The sequence below is a fragment of the Elephantulus edwardii genome, unplaced genomic scaffold, assembly GCF_000299155.1.
Source record: "Elephantulus edwardii isolate Elephantulus edwardi_28Jun2011 unplaced genomic scaffold, EleEdw1.0 scaffold00237, whole genome shotgun sequence".
Taxonomy (NCBI): domain Eukaryota; kingdom Metazoa; phylum Chordata; class Mammalia; order Macroscelidea; family Macroscelididae; genus Elephantulus; species Elephantulus edwardii.
In genome coordinates, this window is record NW_006399987.1 from 3218405 (window position 1) to 3235260 (window position 16856).

The following is a 16856-nucleotide window of genomic DNA, read 5'->3' on the forward strand; positions in this document are numbered from 1 at the left end:
GGTCCTGGAGGAGGACGATGTCCCGGGGGAGGATGGGGTCCCGGGTCCAAGGGAGGATGGAGGAGTCCTGGAGAGGATAGTCCTGGGGAAGGACTGCGTCCTGGGGGAGGACGAAGTCCTGGGCGAGGATGGGGTCCCAGGTCCCAGGAGAGGACGGAGGAGTCCTGGGGAGGATGGAATCCTGGGGGAGGACTGAGTCCTGGGGAGGATGGGCGTGTGGGACCCAGGAGCTGGCTGAGGCCATGTGGCCTGTCCCAAGCTGACACTGGAAACCAGCTGACACCAAACCACCTCCTGCTCGTGGTAGCCCCAGGTCAGAGCAGGACCGTGCCCCAGGAGGTCTGCAGGCAGATTTTCTGGAAGTTGTCTGCCAGGCCTTTCTTCCACAATGTTTCTGGGCACATTTGGGCCCCATCCTTTGAGTTAGCTGTTACCACCACAGAACTCTGGCAGAGAACGCTGGGCACTCAAGTCACAAGCCCTCCCCACCTTACTTTGGTGGGCACGAGGTGTGGGGGTGTCAGAGCCCCTCTGAAGTCTGTTGACCTGTGATGAAAACAGAGTCTTGAACATCCTGCCTCTGGGTACTAGTGGCCGGGATAGGACGAGGATGGCAGAAATTCTCAAGCCCCCACTGCTCACTCGCCCTCTCGGCTTTGTGAGCCTCTGCACGCAGGCCCTGGGCCACGACGGTGGGTGGAGTGCCAGCCCCGTGACCCTGTGGCTGACCTAGGGCTCAGTGTCCCCACCCCCGCTCCCCATGTACTCCACACCTATCGGGCCACCCCGTCCTGCTCAGCACCCCAGCTGTGGAATTCTACTGTTTCACAGGGGCCTTGGCCAAGCTGGCTGGAAGCTGGGCTTGCCAGTGGGGACAGCTGCGAGATGTTGGGGGATGCTTGGACCGGGAGTCGGACCCCGGGCGGAGCACCTGGCCTGGGGGAGAGTAGACACAGTACAGAGGGGCTGGTAGCGGGAGGGTTCCAGAGAAGGCCCTGGCCAGCTCCACGTGTGTCCAAGAGGGAGACTCACAGAACGTCCACTTAATCTCAGGTTGGAGGGTGGGTCCCAGCCTTCTGGTGAAAAATTGCCCATCACTCTTTCCTTCCTTTTTCCCCCCAAATTTATTATTTATTCCAATGAAAATTCACAGAGACTTTGGATTTCCATTCATTCATTATTGCACTTTTCTCCCCTCCCAACCCTCCCCCCCTCACCCCTCAGTACACTACCCTCTTGGAAAAGTAAAAGAAAAATTCTTTCATTGTTTTACAATCCCTCCCCCCAGGTCCACTCCACTATGCAGCCTTCGCTCTGGACTCCTGTCATGACAAAAATACCTAATCATATAACCCTTTTAAACAGTTTTCTCCCTCATCTGTTTCAATGCAGCATCCATTATTGAACCCACCTTTCTCAGTCTCCCCTCTACCCCGAGGTCAGTCCTGTTGTACAACAGTGGCACCATGCAGTATTTGTCCTTTTGTGACTGAGATACTTAGCACAATGTCCTCCAGGGTCACTCATTTTGAATAATATTACATGAGTTCCTTGTTTTTCAATACAGCATAGTATTCCATTGTGTGAATATACCACAGTTTCTCTATCTATTCGTTTGTTGATGGGCACTTAGGTTGTTTCCAGCTCTTTGCTATTGTGAACAAAGCCGCGATAAAGATGGGTATGCATATATCTGCTTGGGTGGCAGTTATGGTCTCTTTGGGGTATATTCCCAGTAGTGGAATTGCTGGGTCAAATGGTATCTCTATTTGCAACTTTTTGAGAAAATGCCACACTGCCTTCCACAGTGCCGTCACTCTTTCTACCTCCAAACTCCGGCAGGTCTCAGGGTGGGCGAGGCCAGGTTATTGTTGTTGTTATGTGCAATCTGATGTACAAGAGCCCTGAACCCTAAATCCTGTGCCAACCTCACTGTCTCTGACACACCTGCTCCCATTACTCCAGTCACTGAATCGATCCATCTCATCGAGGATCTTCCTCTCCTGTACTGTCCCTCCACCCTCCCAAGCATGATGTCCCTCTCCAAGGACTGGTCCCTCCTTGCAACATACCCAAGAGCAGGTTCCTTGCCACCACTTGGGGACCAGCCTGGAGCTATGACTGTACCCCTAGCTTCCTCATGGGTACTTTATGCCTCATTTCTCTGTTTTGCCAGCTTCATGTACTGGACGGACTGGGGAACCCCTGCAAAGATCAAGAAAGGGGGCCTGAATGGTGTGGACATCTACTCGCTGGTGACTGAGGATATCCAGTGGCCCAATGGCATCACCCTGGGTACGATGGGGGCATGACCATCTCCCCGAGGCCGCCCTGGGCTAAGGGTGAAGGGAGGAGAGAGACAGTGGGTGGGTGGTTCCCTGGGGGGGCTTCCTGTTGGGTTTTTTATTTGGTTGAGGTGTCCCTTAAGTTGGTTTTCCTTTCATCGTTTTAAAAGACCCTCATAACTCATTGTCCTCAAGTCAGAAGTGACTCACGGTTGGCCCTCCTTTGGGATTCCAAGGTTGTAAATCACACAGGAGGAGACTGCCCGGCTTTGTCTCTCAGGGTTGATGGTGAATTTGAACCACCAGAGGGGCTGGGCCTGGGGTTAGCAGCGCAACCCCTTACAGACAGGCCACCGGAGCTTCCTCTTTCTCTGTAGTAAAAATATATACAGGCGAACGTTAGCCTTTAACAGTGCTCGCCTGCCCATTTCAGGGCATCATTTACGCTCCCTGGGGACAATCATCTGTGCTCCTGGGGACAGTCACTTGTGCTCCCTGGGGACAGTCAACAGTCATCTGTGCTCCCTGAGGACAATCATCTGTGCTCCCTGGGGACAGTCAACAGTCATCTGTGCTCCCTGAGGACAATCCTCTGTGCTCCCTGGGGACAGTCAACAGTCATCTGTGCTCCCTGAGGACAGTCATCAGTGCTCCCGGGGACAGTCACTTGTGCTCCCTGGGGACAGTCAACAGTCATCTGTGCTCCCTGAGGACAATCATCTGTGCTTCCTGGATACAATCATCTGTGCTCCCCGGTGACAGTTACTGTGCTCCCTGAAGACAGTCACTTGTGCTTCCCGGGGACAGCCACTTGTACTCCCTGGGTGCAATCATCTGTGCTCCTCGGTGACAGTTACTGTGCTCCCTGGGGACAGTCACTTGTGCTCCCTGGGTGCAATCATCTGTGCTCCCCAGTGACAGTCACTTGTGCTCCCTGGGTATAATCATCTGTGCTCCCTGGGTACAATCATCTGTGCTCCTCAGTGACAGTTACTGTGCTCCCCGGGGACAGTCACTTGTACTTCCTGGGTACAATCATCTGTGCTCCCCAGGGACAGTCACTTGTGCTCCCCAGGGACAATCATCTGTGCTCCCCGGGGACAGTCACTTGTGCTCCCTGGGTGCAATCATCTGTGCTCCCTGAGGACAATCATCTGTGCTCTCCAGGGACAGTCATCTGTGCCCCCCAGGGACAGTCACTTGTGCTCCCTGGGTGCAATCATCTGTGCTCCCCGGGGACAGTCACTTGTGCTCCCTGGGTGCAATCATCTGTGCTCCCTGGGGACAGTCACTTGTGCTCCCTGGGTGCAATCATCTGTGCTCCCCGGGGACAGTCACTTGTGCTCCCTGGGTGCAATCATCTGTGCTCCCCGGGGACAGTCACTTGTGCTCCCTGGGTGCAGTCATCTGTGCTCCCCAGGGACAGTCACTTGTGCTTCCTGGGTGCAATCATCTGTGCTCCCTGGATACAATCATCTGTGCTCCCCGGGGACAGTCATCTGTGCTCCCCAGGGACAGTCACTTGTGCTCCCTGGGTGCAATCATCTGTGTTCCCCAGGGACAGTCACTTATGCTCCCTGGGTGCAATCATCTGTGCTCCCCAGGGACAGTCATCTGTGCTCCCCTGGGACAGTCATCTGTACTCCCCGGGGACAGTCACTTGTGCTCCCTGGGGACAGTCAACAGTCACTGTGCTCCCCGATGACAGTCACTGTGCTCCCTGGGTGCAATCATCTGTGCTCCCCAGGGACAGTCACTTGAGCTCCTCTGTTCCCAGAGTCCCTGCGGGCTGTTCCTTAGTTCTCACCCTTTCTTGTGCTTCTGATGAGTTTACCCAAAAAATCAGATTCCCATAAGACGATCTCTCACCATACCATTCAGTGACATTGGCTGCATCTCCCACAGACTTGTCTCAGCGCCCTTTTGTCGGTAGCCATTCATAACCACCTCTTTGCTTTAGGATAAATGAGGACGATTTGGTGGTTTTAAAAGAGCACAGACAGAAAAAGAGGAAAAAAAGCAAAAAAAAAAAAGCACAGAACTCTTGGATGATATTGTTTATTTTATGAGCCTGTCTGTCAGTGCAAAGTCTAGAAGGTCCCCTGAAGTTATTATTACCCACAAATAAACCGCTGCCCAGCTGGGAGAGTGGAGTGGAGCTGAGAGGTAGCAGGGTGCAAAGTGGAGGGGTGTAAAGGTGGGGGCGACTGGTCCAAGACCCGCCGTGTAGGCTGACATGAGCAACTCTGTCAGAACACCGAGACCTGGGGACTTCGTGCTAAGGGGCTCAGGGTGGCCAGACCCCAAGGCCCCACTGGCATCAGCGTGTGACCTCTCCTTCCCTCCTTGTGCGTTCCAGATCTTTCCAGCCGCCGCCTCTACTGGGTCGACTCCAAGCTTCACTCCATCTCCAGCATCGACGTCAACGGGCAGAACAGGAAGACAGTGCTGGAGGACGAGAAGAGGCTGGCTCACCCCTTCTCCCTGGCCATCTATGAGGTGAGGGCGGAGGGTATCCCTTCTTCAGTGTCTGCATGCTTGGGGAGCTCTGTTTACCGAGCATGGCTGGACCGTGCGGATGTGCTCGGGCACTGAATAGCGTGTTACCCCGTCAGACATTCAGGACTGGCCAGCTGGTGTCCCCTGACTGTAACAAGGCCTCGGTCCTGGGGTCATTTCCACTTCCTCTTCCCAAGAGTATTAAAAGCCTAGGCCTTGGTTTCCACCCAGTGCTGGCCTGCCCCACCCCCAGGGGACACCTGGCCATTTCTAAAGACTTTTTGGTTGTTGTAGGAGGAAAAGAAGGACCAGGGATACTGCGAAGACCCCTCTGGGACAGAGGGCTAAGGGGACAGAGATCTGGGCTCTGTCCCAATGCTCACAAGGTCTGACGGTCACTTTTATCCCCATGTAGGATAAAGTGTTTTGGACAGATATCATCAACGAAGCCATTTTCAGTGCCAACCGCCTCACAGGCTCAGACGTCAGCTTGGTGGCCGAGAACCTGCTGTCCCCAGAGGATATAGTTCTGTTCCACAACCTCACGCAGCCGAGAGGTTTGTCCAGAGTGTCTGCACCCCTGCCTCCCGCCACCGCTCTTGGGGCTCTCGGGAGGGGTTCCTGCACCCACGTGACCCATCTGACAAGTCTCCCTGTCGCCCCACTCCCGCCTCAGGGGTGAACTGGTGTGAGAAGACCACGCTCAGCAATGGTGGCTGCGAGTACCTGTGCCTCCCGGCCCCGCAGATCAGCACCCACTCTCCCAGGTTCACCTGTGCCTGTCCCGACGGCAAGCAGCTGGCCAGGGACATGCGGAACTGCCTCACAGGTGAGGGCCAGTCGGCAGCCGAGGGGTGACTGCGGGACTGCCTCTGCGGACCCCCTTCCTCCCCCAAGTGGGAGCAGGCACAGTAACCTTTGTCACGTCAGACACCACAAGTGGGCAGCGTTGACAGACTGACATTCTTCTCCCAGCTTAGAGGCTGGACAGCAGGGTTTCCCTCGGGGAAGTTGGCTTGGTGGGCACTGGGGAGAGGCCTTGTCCCTTGTCCCTTGTCAGCCATCCTCCCATGGCCCCACCTCTGTCTTCCTCTCTGCTTTAATAACACCACAAAGATAAAGAAACACCTTTCACTAATACTGACTCATTAGCATAACAAATGAGATTAAAGCTGCAACCGCTGTCCCCACTGCCACCCGAATGCGTTGTGCCCCTTGGTGACCCCGCAGGACAGGGCAGAGCTGCCCGTCATGCTTCTCGCAGTAAATCTTTGTGGAAGCAGAGAACCTCCTCTCTCTCCCATGGGGCAGCTGGTGGATTTGAACTGCCAGCCTTTTGGCTTTACCCACGGCTTCATTCTACCCCAAACCCAGTGCTGCTGAGTCCTTTCTGATATCCGGTGACCCTCCTCGGATCCCCAAAGGTGTCCTTTATGGGGGAGAATGCCCATCTTTCTTCCTCAGAACAATTGGTGGGTTCTGGGCACTAACCTTTCGTTTAGCAGCTCAGCAAGTAACCGACTACACCTCCAGGCTCCTTAGAACTTCACGTTGTTGTTGTTTTGTACTATCGAGTCAGAACCAACCCATAGCTGACCCTCCAGCCGGTTTTCATAGGCAGCAAATGACACGAGAGGAGACTGCCCGTCTTTCCTCCTGTGGAGCAGGTGGTAGATTTGAACTGTGTACCTTTGTGCTGGCAGTGCAATTCCTTACCTCTAAGCCAGCTCCCTGGCTCCACACTAGGAGTTAAGATTTACTCATTTCTTTGGGAGACACAGTTCCCTCTCTAGCACCTAGTTCACCCTTCCCAGCGGCTGGGCATGTCTGCATGTGCTGGGGGTGAGACTCACTTCCCCTCTTCTGAACCCCGAGATCACACTGGATTCCAGACAGTGAGTCCTCTCGTCCTTGGCGCCGTCACACCTGAGCCCCTGTGGGTCCCTAACAGTGATGTTAGCATACTCACCGCGGGCTCCCTGTGCTGCTTTCCTCTGCCCTCGCCTCCTCCTGCGGTCAGGAGCACAGGGTGGTCAGAGCAGCACTGTGTGCACCACACCCAGCAATGATTTCTTCCTGCAGAGCCTGAACCTGCAACGACCACTGAGGGCCCGTCCACGGTTCACTCGCCCACGGTTCACCCTTCCACGGCTCACTCGTCCACGGTTCACTCACCCACGGTTCACTCGTCCACGGTCAGGAACACAGTCCCCGAGCCCAAGTCTTCGGACCACCCTGAAGTCACTACAGCAGAGACGACTCTGATGACCCACCAAGGTAAAGATTCTTTACTGCCCTGTCCCTGTCCCCGGCCCTGCTTCTGCTCAGCTGCTCCAGGAGTAGAACAGCACACGAGACACACGCCTCTGGGCATAGCGTTTAAAGGGCAGCTGTCATTTTTTTCTTTTTCTTCTCTTTTCACATCAAATACTGTTTTGATGCAATGCTTTACAAGAAAATCAAATTACTGCCCACAGTTCAGCCCCCTGTCTCCCCTCACCCTGCAAGGACAGAACAGACTCTTTTGTGCCAGGGACCCCAAGGGCACAGTTATTTCTGTGGGGCGTGTTCTGACTAGGGAGCCCTGGTGGCTTAGTGGGTAGGGAGTTGTACTGGCAGCCCAAAGGCAGGCGATTCGAATCCACCAGCTGCTCCATGAAAGAAAGAGGTGCGATTTCCTCCCGGGTGGTTTACGGCCTCTGAGATCACGCAGAAAGGTTGGCTCTGAGCTGATTCTGCCTCCACCACAGCTGTTAGCGCGAACGGGCTATTATAGGATGCCAGACTCGGGCCAGTCCTATTGGAGCCTCCGTTTCAGTCCCCAGTGTTCATTGTTTGTCCAGCTACCTTTAAAATACAATTTTATAGGAAATGAGGTACTATAGTAGTAGTAGTAAAAGTTAGACTGTTTCGATTTAAAATTTTGAAATGAGGTACTATAGTAGCAGTAGTAAAAGTTAGACTGTTTCGATTTAAAATTTTGATGTTTGATTCTGTGTGGTAGGGTTTTGCATTCGTGCAGCCTGAGGGCTCTTTGGAGGCAAGAGTGATAAGGCTTCACTTCACATGCTCAGGGCATGTTGCTGGGAGGGGCTATTCCCTGGAGAAGAACATGATGCTGGGAAGGGTGGAGGGTCAATGAAGGAGAGGAAGACCCTCAACCAGGTGGGCTGACACGGTGACTGCTGCAATAGGCTCTCGTGTGTCAGAAAGTGTGAGGATGGTGCAGGATAGAACAGGGTTCAGATCCGTTTTTCATAGGGTCGCTATCAGTCATACTCAATTTGATGGCATCTAATAACAACTTTTTTTAAAAATTATTGTATTATTTTTACATGTACCATCAAATCAGATCTGACTGGTACTGGAGGAGATTGCCCCCTCCTTCTCCAGCAGAGCATCTGGTGGATTTGAAACGCGTACTTCTGGGATTGCAGTGCAGCGTCTTGCCACTAGGCCATCAGAGCTTCCCTTAATAACAACATTTTTAAAACATTTTTTTATTTTACTAATTTTGGTGCGTGTACCATCAAATCAGATCTGACTGGTACAGGAGGAGATTGCCTCTCCTTCTGCAGCAGAGCACTTGTTGGATTCGAACCGCACACCTCTGGGATTGCAGTTAACAACATTTGATTGCTAAGGATCCGTCACCCCAGAGCTCCAGGGAAATGTGTGGAAGACCTGCAATTCACCCTTTGTCCACCAGAGGGAGGCCGACCCTGCGTGTGGGGCCAGCTCATGGGCTTTTCTGTGCAGCAGAGAAGAGGCTTGTCTGCAAGCTTCAAGAGGAGCTAGAGCCTTTGTTCAGCCACAAATGAAGACGGGGGACAAGGAGGGAGGGTGGAAGTTAGCACTTCTGTCGTTGAAGGAGACCAGGAAACCTCACTTGGAAGGACACGACTTGAAAAGCCACTTCACAGGCCAACTGGTGCCGACTTCTCCAAGTTGCCAGAAGAAATTTTAAGAGGAAAGCTGCACTGCAATCCCAGAGGCACACGGTTCGAATCCACCAGATGCTCTGCCGGGGAAGGAGGGACAATCTCCTCCTGTACCAGTCACATCTGATCTGACGGTACACGCACACACACAAATAATTAAAAAAAATTTTTTTAAGAGGAGAAAATTCTTAAGGGCCCTACTGTTGCTCAGAATGATTTCTTGTTGTTGTTGTTTTATTTTTTAAATTATTATTATTATTATTTATGCGTGTATACCGTCAAATCGGATCTGACTGGTACAGGAGGCAATTGTCCCTCCTTCTTCAGCAGAACATATAGTGGATTTGAACCACACACCTCTGGGATTGCAGTGCAGCTTCTTGCCACTAGGCCACCAGAGCTCACCTCAGAATGACTTTTTATGAAAAGTTTTCGTACATAGTCTCCCGCATTCCCCTTGACCCTCCTGGAGGCCAAAGAGTCACAACAGTGGTAGAAGCAGACCCTCCGTGTCCACCGTGTCGCCGTCCAGGGGGCTCCAGCTTCCAGGGCCCCAGCCGAGATGTGAACCCTGTGTGTGTGCAGGCAGCTCCTTTGGTTGCAAACTCAAACACCAAACTGCAGCTCCCAAGTCACTTCTGACTCCCTGCAGCCGCATAGGACAGGGTAAAACTGTCTCGTAGCATTTCTGCGGGTGTCAGGCTGTGGAAGCCAGCTGACACAATTTTCCCCTGTGGAGCAGGTGGTGAGCTCGAACCACCAACCTTTCTGCTGGCAGCTGGGTGCTAGCAGGGCTCCCCTGTATTGCACAGCTCCCAGGCACACACTGGCTATGCTCTGCCCCTCCCTCACCATCTCTCATTAGCTGGGGGCAGGACTCTTTGGCTTTGGTGGCTCGAACCTGGCCCCTTGGACTGGTGAGTGTGGACAGGTCACAGGCGGCCTCTTGGCTCATCTAGAATGTACTTCCTTCAAGGAAGCACAAAGCCAGGAGGAGAGACTCCACAGGCAACCAAGCGTGAAGCATGGCATTGCTCAGGCCCTGGGGACTCCCGGGCCCTGTGAGTTTTTCCATGGAGGGGTGGTCTCTGCCTCTTCTGCCTGCCTCCTGGATCTGAACCTCGGTTTCTCTCTTCTCCCAAGCAGTCCTGGGCAACGCTGCTGAAAGAGGAACAGAGGAGAAGCCCGGTCATGTGGGGGCGCTGCCCATTGTCCTTCCTCTCGGTAAGAACCTGCCAGCCAGCGCCCTGAGCTCCTCATAGCAGCTCCCCTGCTCCGAGGGCTGGTCCAGGCCAGCGTCCCCTGCGCCCAGGGCTGGTCCAGGCCAGCGTCCCCACCCCCAGGGCTGGTCCAGGCCAGCGTCCCCCACGCCCAGGGCTGGTCCAGGCCAGCGTCCCCCGAGCCCAGGGCTGGTCCAGGCCAGTGTCCCCCACTCCGAGGGCTGGTCCCGGCCAGCGTTTCCTCCAGGAACCGGATGCCCTGCAGCACGGCCTGGTCACCACTGCACTGCCCTTATCCTCATTCATTTCACAAGCATAATTTATTTAAGTGCCTGCTGTATACCGGGCCCACTTCCCAGCACTGCTACACAGCGTGAAAGAAATAAACATGCCGTCTGCTCAGAGCTGGCAGGGGACCAAGTGAAAGAGGCAATGTGTTAAAACAGAGGAGTGAGGTTGTCCCGGTGCGGAGCGTGGTCCCAGCCCTGTGACGTCAACCACAGGGAAGAGCCTGGACTCAGGTGTTTCTTGGGGAAGTGTGTGCAGGGCCGGGGGAAGCCCCAGTGTAGACACTTCTGTTAACCAGGTGGGTGTGTCTAAGTGAGAGGGAAGGGACAGAGATTCTACTGTAAGCATTTCATTGTGGTTTGGGTAAAAGTGTACAGAGTAAATTAGTTTCCCGGTCAACAATTTATACACATCTTATCTTGTGATGAGTATGCAGGGCTCTATGTTTTGCTGCTAACGAGAAGTTCAGGGGTTCAAATCCACCAGCAGTTCTGGGAGAAAAGAGGGTAGTTTTCTCCTGTAAAGACTGACACCTTTGGAAAGCTGGTGGGGGCCGACCTGAGTCAGCAGGGACTTGATGGCAGGGCTTGTCTTTGTTGTTGTAATTCTCATCACGTTAGTAGCACTCACCACCTCCTCCTTCATTCCTCAGACCTGTGTCTCTGTGTGTGTGTGTGTGTGTGTGTGTGTGTGTGTGTGTGTGTGTGTGAGCGAGCGAGCGAGCAGGCGCCCAGGGCCTCCTCTCTCATCCTCCTCCACCCTCCCCCAGTGCTGCTCGTTTTCCTCTGCTTCGGAGCCTTCCTCTTCTGGAAGAACTGGCGGCTGAAGAGCATCAACAGCATCAACTTCGACAACCCCGTGTACCAGAAGACCACCGAGGACGAGGTCCACATCTGCCGCAGCCAGGACGGCTACACCTACCCCGCGGTGAGCACTCCGTCCTGAGGAAGGGGATCTGGTTAAGGGGGCATGAGAGGCTCACCGAGGGCCCAGCCCCTGCAGAGGCCCTGAGTCTGGATGCTGCCTCATGTGTTGGGCAGCACAGAGGCGGCCAGTGTGGTGGGAGCAGAGTGAACCAGAGGGAGGACCCCTCTTCACTACGGATGTGGTTATGTTCCAAAGATGATTATGGGAAAAGCTGCACTATGTAGACATGGAGGGTAATGACATCATTACACACCTGCCAAACGGCTGAGCCTCTTAGCCCAGCTGGGCTGACACACAGACCTCACCGTTACAGCCAGCATTACTCTGGCCTCACCCGTCAGTGTTTGTTATAGCCAGACATGGTGGTGTTCATACCCAAAATAGTTGATGGTAGATATTTACAATTATCCTAATGTGAGTTGTTGGATATTGAGATGATCAGAAAGCAAAGAGTAGGTATATTTTTACATCATGCTTTTTGCTCTGTAGGGCCTTGTGAGCCATTCAGGGGACTTGGGCTTTGGCTCTGCCCTGGACCCTTCTGAGCAGAGGCACCTGACCTGACTCAGGTGTTCACAGGTGCCAGCCGGCGGGCCTCTGGGAGGCGCCAGGGCAGAGGTGACAGGGTAGTCCAGGTGGGAGACGGCGAGGGAGTCACAGAGGACAGGGTGAGACTGGACACGTTTACAGACCACTGGAGTGACGTTTCCGTCTTTTCTCCTCTTGCCGACAGAGACAGATGGTCAGTCTGGAGGACGACGTGGCGTGAACAGCTGCCTGGCCGTGTCCTATCCCAACAAAACCTGCTGCTCTTGTGGGCAAGAGGAACAGTTTTGGATCCTTGACCAATTGCCCACCCTCCTTGTCCAAAACCTTCCTGCAACTTTGACATCCTGCTGACATCAGAGAAAGAAGGCACCGCCCTGCCGTGGCCGGAAGCCCCCCTCCCCCCGGCCTGCACCTGTCCCCCCAGAGCTTTGTTTTATATATTTATTCTCTGGGAGGCAGCGCGGGCCCCTGGCTGTACACAAGGAGGGTTTTGATTGGGGTTTCTTTTCTTTCTTTGCAATCGAGCTGGGGTATAAGGAAGAATCTTGGGGAAACCCTGACCTCCCCACTGTGACCCTCCACACCCGTGGAAGACGAATGAAACGGGAGATAGGGCAGGGGGCTTCAGACACCACGGTGCTGCCGGCCAGCAGCTGTATCCCACCCGCTCCCACATCCCCTTAACTCAGGACTAAACGTGGTTACCTCTCCCTGGTACGCTGTGGTCAACAAACCGAGTGGCCTTTTGCCTGCTGACCCCGGGTCAGCATATAGGAATGTCTTTCAGGCTAAGAAGAGGGACCTAGGTGTTGGTGTCCACATGGTGGCATCCAGTGTGGCAAGGTCTGCCAACTGAGACCAATTGATTGGCCAAAGTGACAGCTCCCGGAGGGGGAGCCTGAGTCACCGGTTGCCCTTAACAATGATTAAGTGCCTGCATCACTAGGCCACCTCCGGCGCGAAGACAAGCCCGCCAGATGCCCCTTCCTTTGTTCCGAGCACTTTCTCCATTCAGGACCGCGTGTTTGTAAACCGGATGTTCTTATTTTGCACTGTTTTCCATTGTCTGTGCCGCTGTGACTGAGTCAGGAGGCCTCCCTGGGAGTGAGAGGGAGCTGAGGACCAGAAAGAGGGGTTCGTGACCCGGAATTCAAAGCCATAGTCGTGAAATGTAAGGATGATGACTGGGCTCTTTGCTTCCACAGTGGGAGGCACATCAGCCGTGCTCAGGTCAGGGTCGTTCCGCGGGACTGCTGTCAAACAGGAAGGCCCTCTGCACTTGTCACTGTGCCTGTGACCAGAGGGACGGTGGCAGAGGAACGTTCACTACCAGAGGGCTGACTGCAGTGCCCTGCCCCTGGGGCGGCCCGAAAAAGGCTCTTTTCTTTGTAAATATCTGGTGTACAGCTAGCAGGGCTGCTTGTCATGTTTGCACTTTGTACATTTGCTGAAATGGTTACCACTTATGTTAAAAAAAAATTATTTATTTTTGCAAACCCTGGTTGCTGCATTTGCTGGGTTGCTCCTCAAGGGGCACTGCATCCCGGCGGGCACCGTATTTGCAGGAATGTATGCACACCTTTCCGGAGAACAAGTGTCTGTGTTGTGTGTTACAGGTTGCTTTAGGGGAATGGGCCTCGCTTTTTTTAAAACCACTGTATAGAATGTTTTTATAGATGTCTGTGATTAAATTTCGGAGATGAACGGTTTGGCTAAACCTGTCTGCATTTTCTTCCACGCTCTTGCTCCCTCAACTCGTGGTCGAGGGAGGGAGTGCATTTCCCAGGGTCCCCACTCAGCTGTGCCAGCCTTACCCGCAATCACCAACTCCCCATCCATTCAGGAAATCCGAGAACTATTTCCTGGCCAAGGAGCTCTACTGCCACCCCCAAGGCAGTGCGTCTAGCAGTTCGAATCCACCAGCTGATGGCAGGAGGAAGTCTCTTCCTGTGAGATGTACGACCTCGGACACTGTCAGAGAGTCAGCTAGGAGCTGGCTGTGACTCGACAACAGACGCCAGCCCGCAGGAAGGACAAGGCAGTTACTAAAAGATTAAAGTTTGAGGTTGCGGTCAAAGGTTACGCTGATTTTGGGGGCCATTTCTCTGAGGGCGCTGCTTCTCGGGCCTGGGCTGCTGCTCCTGTCACGAGGGTCAGACGACAGCTGGGTCGGCGGCTAGAAGCCTGCACCATTCGCCTGTAGTCGCGATGAGTTTACCCCTCAATCCCAAACCATTTCTGAATGGATTAACGGGAAAGCCAGTGATGGTGAAACTTAAATGGGGAATGGAGTACAAGGGCCAGTAAATTAAAAGATGTATTGCCATAGGAAAGTCTGCTGTTAGGGACCTCTCCAAAGTACTGAAGAGCAATGGTGTCTCTCTGGAGACTAAGGTACTCTTGATACAGGCCATGGTCTTTGCAATCACTTGTTATGCATCAGAGAGCTGGACAACGACTAGGGAGGACAGAAGGAGAATTGATGCCTTTGAGCGGTGGTGCTGGAGAAGAGTATTGAATGTACCATGGACTGCCAAGAAAACAGACAGATTCATCCTGGAGAAGGTTAAACCAAGCTACTCCTTGGAGGCAAGGATTCTGGGGCTTCGTCTGACATACTTTGGACATGTTGTAAGGAGAGACCGGTCATTGGAGAGGGACATCATGCTTGGGAGGGTGGAGGGACAGCACAGGAGGGGAAGACCCTCTGTGAGGTGGATTGATTCAGTGACTGGGGTAATCGGGATGGGTGTGTCAGAGGCCATGAGATTGGCACAGGATAGAGCACGGTTTAGGGCTGTTGTACATAAGGTCGCTATGAGTCGCAAACGACTCGACAGCACATAACACCACCACCACAACAACTTTTAAAAAGACAAACAAGGACAATGCAGACACCCCTGACAGGAAGGGAGATGGGAGACCCCCACCCCGAAGGGGGATGGGAGACCCCACCCCACCCCAGGCTAGAGGAGGCGGGAGACTTCCCCAGCCACGCCCCCTCCACCATCGGCGCTTCCCATTGGCCGAGCCTGAAGGAAGCCAGTGCTGAAGGATTGTGGGAAATGTAGTCCTCCTTTCAATGACATCACGGCCATGTCCCTCCAGCGATTTCCCGGGGAGATCGGCCTCGCAATGTCAATCTTTATGATGCAGTAAATCGTTAGGAGAGCAGGTGGGCTACCTCATCTTTGTCCCATGGCGGCTGCTAGCAGCCCAATGCTTAATCCATGTTGCCACGAGGGCTCCTTTGCTCCCCTGATAAAGGAAGGGCTGGGCGAGGCTGGGCAGGGGCATGGCGAGGGGCTCTTCCTCTCCAGTCTCAGAGGACAGAACGAGCAGAGACATTGATAGCACCGGACTCGGAATCCTAGCTTTCTGCCCAGGGGTGGCCTTGGCTACGTGGTCCTTATGTGCTGTCCCGATGCAGCGACCCTCCAATCGCTCCAACATACATGCACAATAGCTCCAGACCCTGCCCTCTCGTATCACTCTCTCACCTGCCCCCATTACCCCAGTCACTGAGTCAATCCATCTCATCCAGGGTCTTCCTCTCCTGCGCTGTCCCTCCACCCTTCCATGCATGTTGTCCTTCTCCAAGGACTGGTCCCTTCTGGCCACATGCCCGAAATATGTGAAAAGGAACTTCAAAACCTTTGCCTGTAAAAAAATAACCCACCCACACAAAAACAAAATTAAAAAATCTTCGCCTCAAAGGAGAAACCTGGCCTCAACCTTCTCTAGGAAAGACAGAGTCTCAGTTTCCCCAACCAAGATGGGTCATCTCCCCTGGCCAGGCTCACAGTTCACTGGCCGGAAGCGGAGGCGGCTGGGCTGGGTCTCCCGGGCGCTGTCATCTTTTCAGTGTCCACAGGGTGGCACTTCCTTCCTTCCTTCCCCTTTTGTTTTGGGAAGGTTCCAAATGCCTCTAGGAGCTAAAAACCAGAATGCATCACCCAGGAAGCCGTCCCCAGGCCGCTCAATAATCGCCCGATTGAATAATTAGACGCTCAATCGCGTGGCAAAAGGACTAAGTGGTTTTGGTGGCCCGCGGCCAGAAAGCAGCCTGGAGCCCGAGCTGGGGTCACGAAGGTTGGACAGAACTGGGGACCCCCTGGCAGAGGAGGCTAGGGCTAGGCTGGGGTGGGGTGGGGCCCCCACGCCCAGGAAAGGCCTCGTGATTGAAGTTTCTGGTCTCCAGCATCATCAGTGGTTTTAAAAATCCTCAGAGGACAAATGTGGAAGACTGCCCCGGAACCGTGGTCAGACACACAGGCGGTGGGGCTTTGGATGGAAGAGATTAACTCCCTGCTTCACGGTGGTCCCTCAGGTCGGCACAGAGAGAGCCCATTTTACAGATCTCTACATGACAAGGGAACCCTGGTGGACTCATGGTAAGGCCTTGCTCTGCCAACCCAAAGGCCCATGGTTCAGATCAACCAGCTGCTCCATGGAATGGGTGGTCTCCTCTCCCGCAATTCACAGCCTCTGAAAACTTGCTGGGGAGTCTGCCATGAGGGGGTTCCTACTCCACGTTACACAAGAAGAACAACAGTGGAGATGACAAAGGGAGGCTCAAGGAAGTGGGGCACCAGGCTCAGGTGACGAAGCTCCTGGTGAACCCTGGACACACCTCCATTTTCTCCACCATCAGCCGGAGGGTAGAGGACAGAGGTGGTCAGGGCTGGAGGGACCCTGTGACATCAGTTCTCTGGGTTCACAAAGGGCCTCTCCCCTCTCCTGGTGAAAGGCCCAAGTACCAGACACTTGAGGTGCCAGTAGAGGGCATCCCCACCCCCTAGTCTCTCCCCTGCCCCTGTGGCCCCAGCCCTGCCCCAAGTATTGGGGAACAGCCTGCAGGCGAGGAGGGCCGTCCTGAGAAAACAGCCTGCAGTTTGGGGGCTGCCACCACTACAAGACAAGGTGATGACAGGGCTGTGTCCCCTAGCTCTGGCTAGGACAGAGTGGGGGGCAGGAGGAAGCTGCTCTCTCAGCCTGACACCCTAACTCGTGCCCTCCACTACCGCCACCCCCAAGCCCAGCATCCCTTCCAACCCCTCGCATCCCAGCCCACAAGCCTGCAGGGCCTGGGAGCTGTGCCAGGCCGCGGTGGTGAGTCAGCCCGGAGCCTGCGGGGAGCTCAGGCC

At 54.2% G+C, this 16856-nt stretch overlaps 1 protein-coding gene across 1 annotated transcript in view; it reads left to right on the forward strand.

Annotated features, from left to right (window-relative positions):
* Window positions 1–11929, forward strand: part of LDLR (low density lipoprotein receptor) — a 34869-nt gene extending 22940 nt beyond the window's left edge. The window contains exons 11-19 of the mRNA XM_006898850.1: window positions 2177–2295; window positions 4645–4784; window positions 5200–5341; window positions 5461–5613; window positions 6867–6912; window positions 6985–7061; window positions 9872–9949; window positions 11003–11160; window positions 11894–11929. Coding sequence (XP_006898912.1) covers window positions 2177–2295; window positions 4645–4784; window positions 5200–5341; window positions 5461–5613; window positions 6867–6912; window positions 6985–7061; window positions 9872–9949; window positions 11003–11160; window positions 11894–11929 — 949 coding nt within the window. The remainder of the gene's footprint in view (window positions 1–2176; window positions 2296–4644; window positions 4785–5199; window positions 5342–5460; window positions 5614–6866; window positions 6913–6984; window positions 7062–9871; window positions 9950–11002; window positions 11161–11893) is intronic.
* The last annotated feature ends 4927 nt before the right edge of the window (window positions 11930–16856 follow it).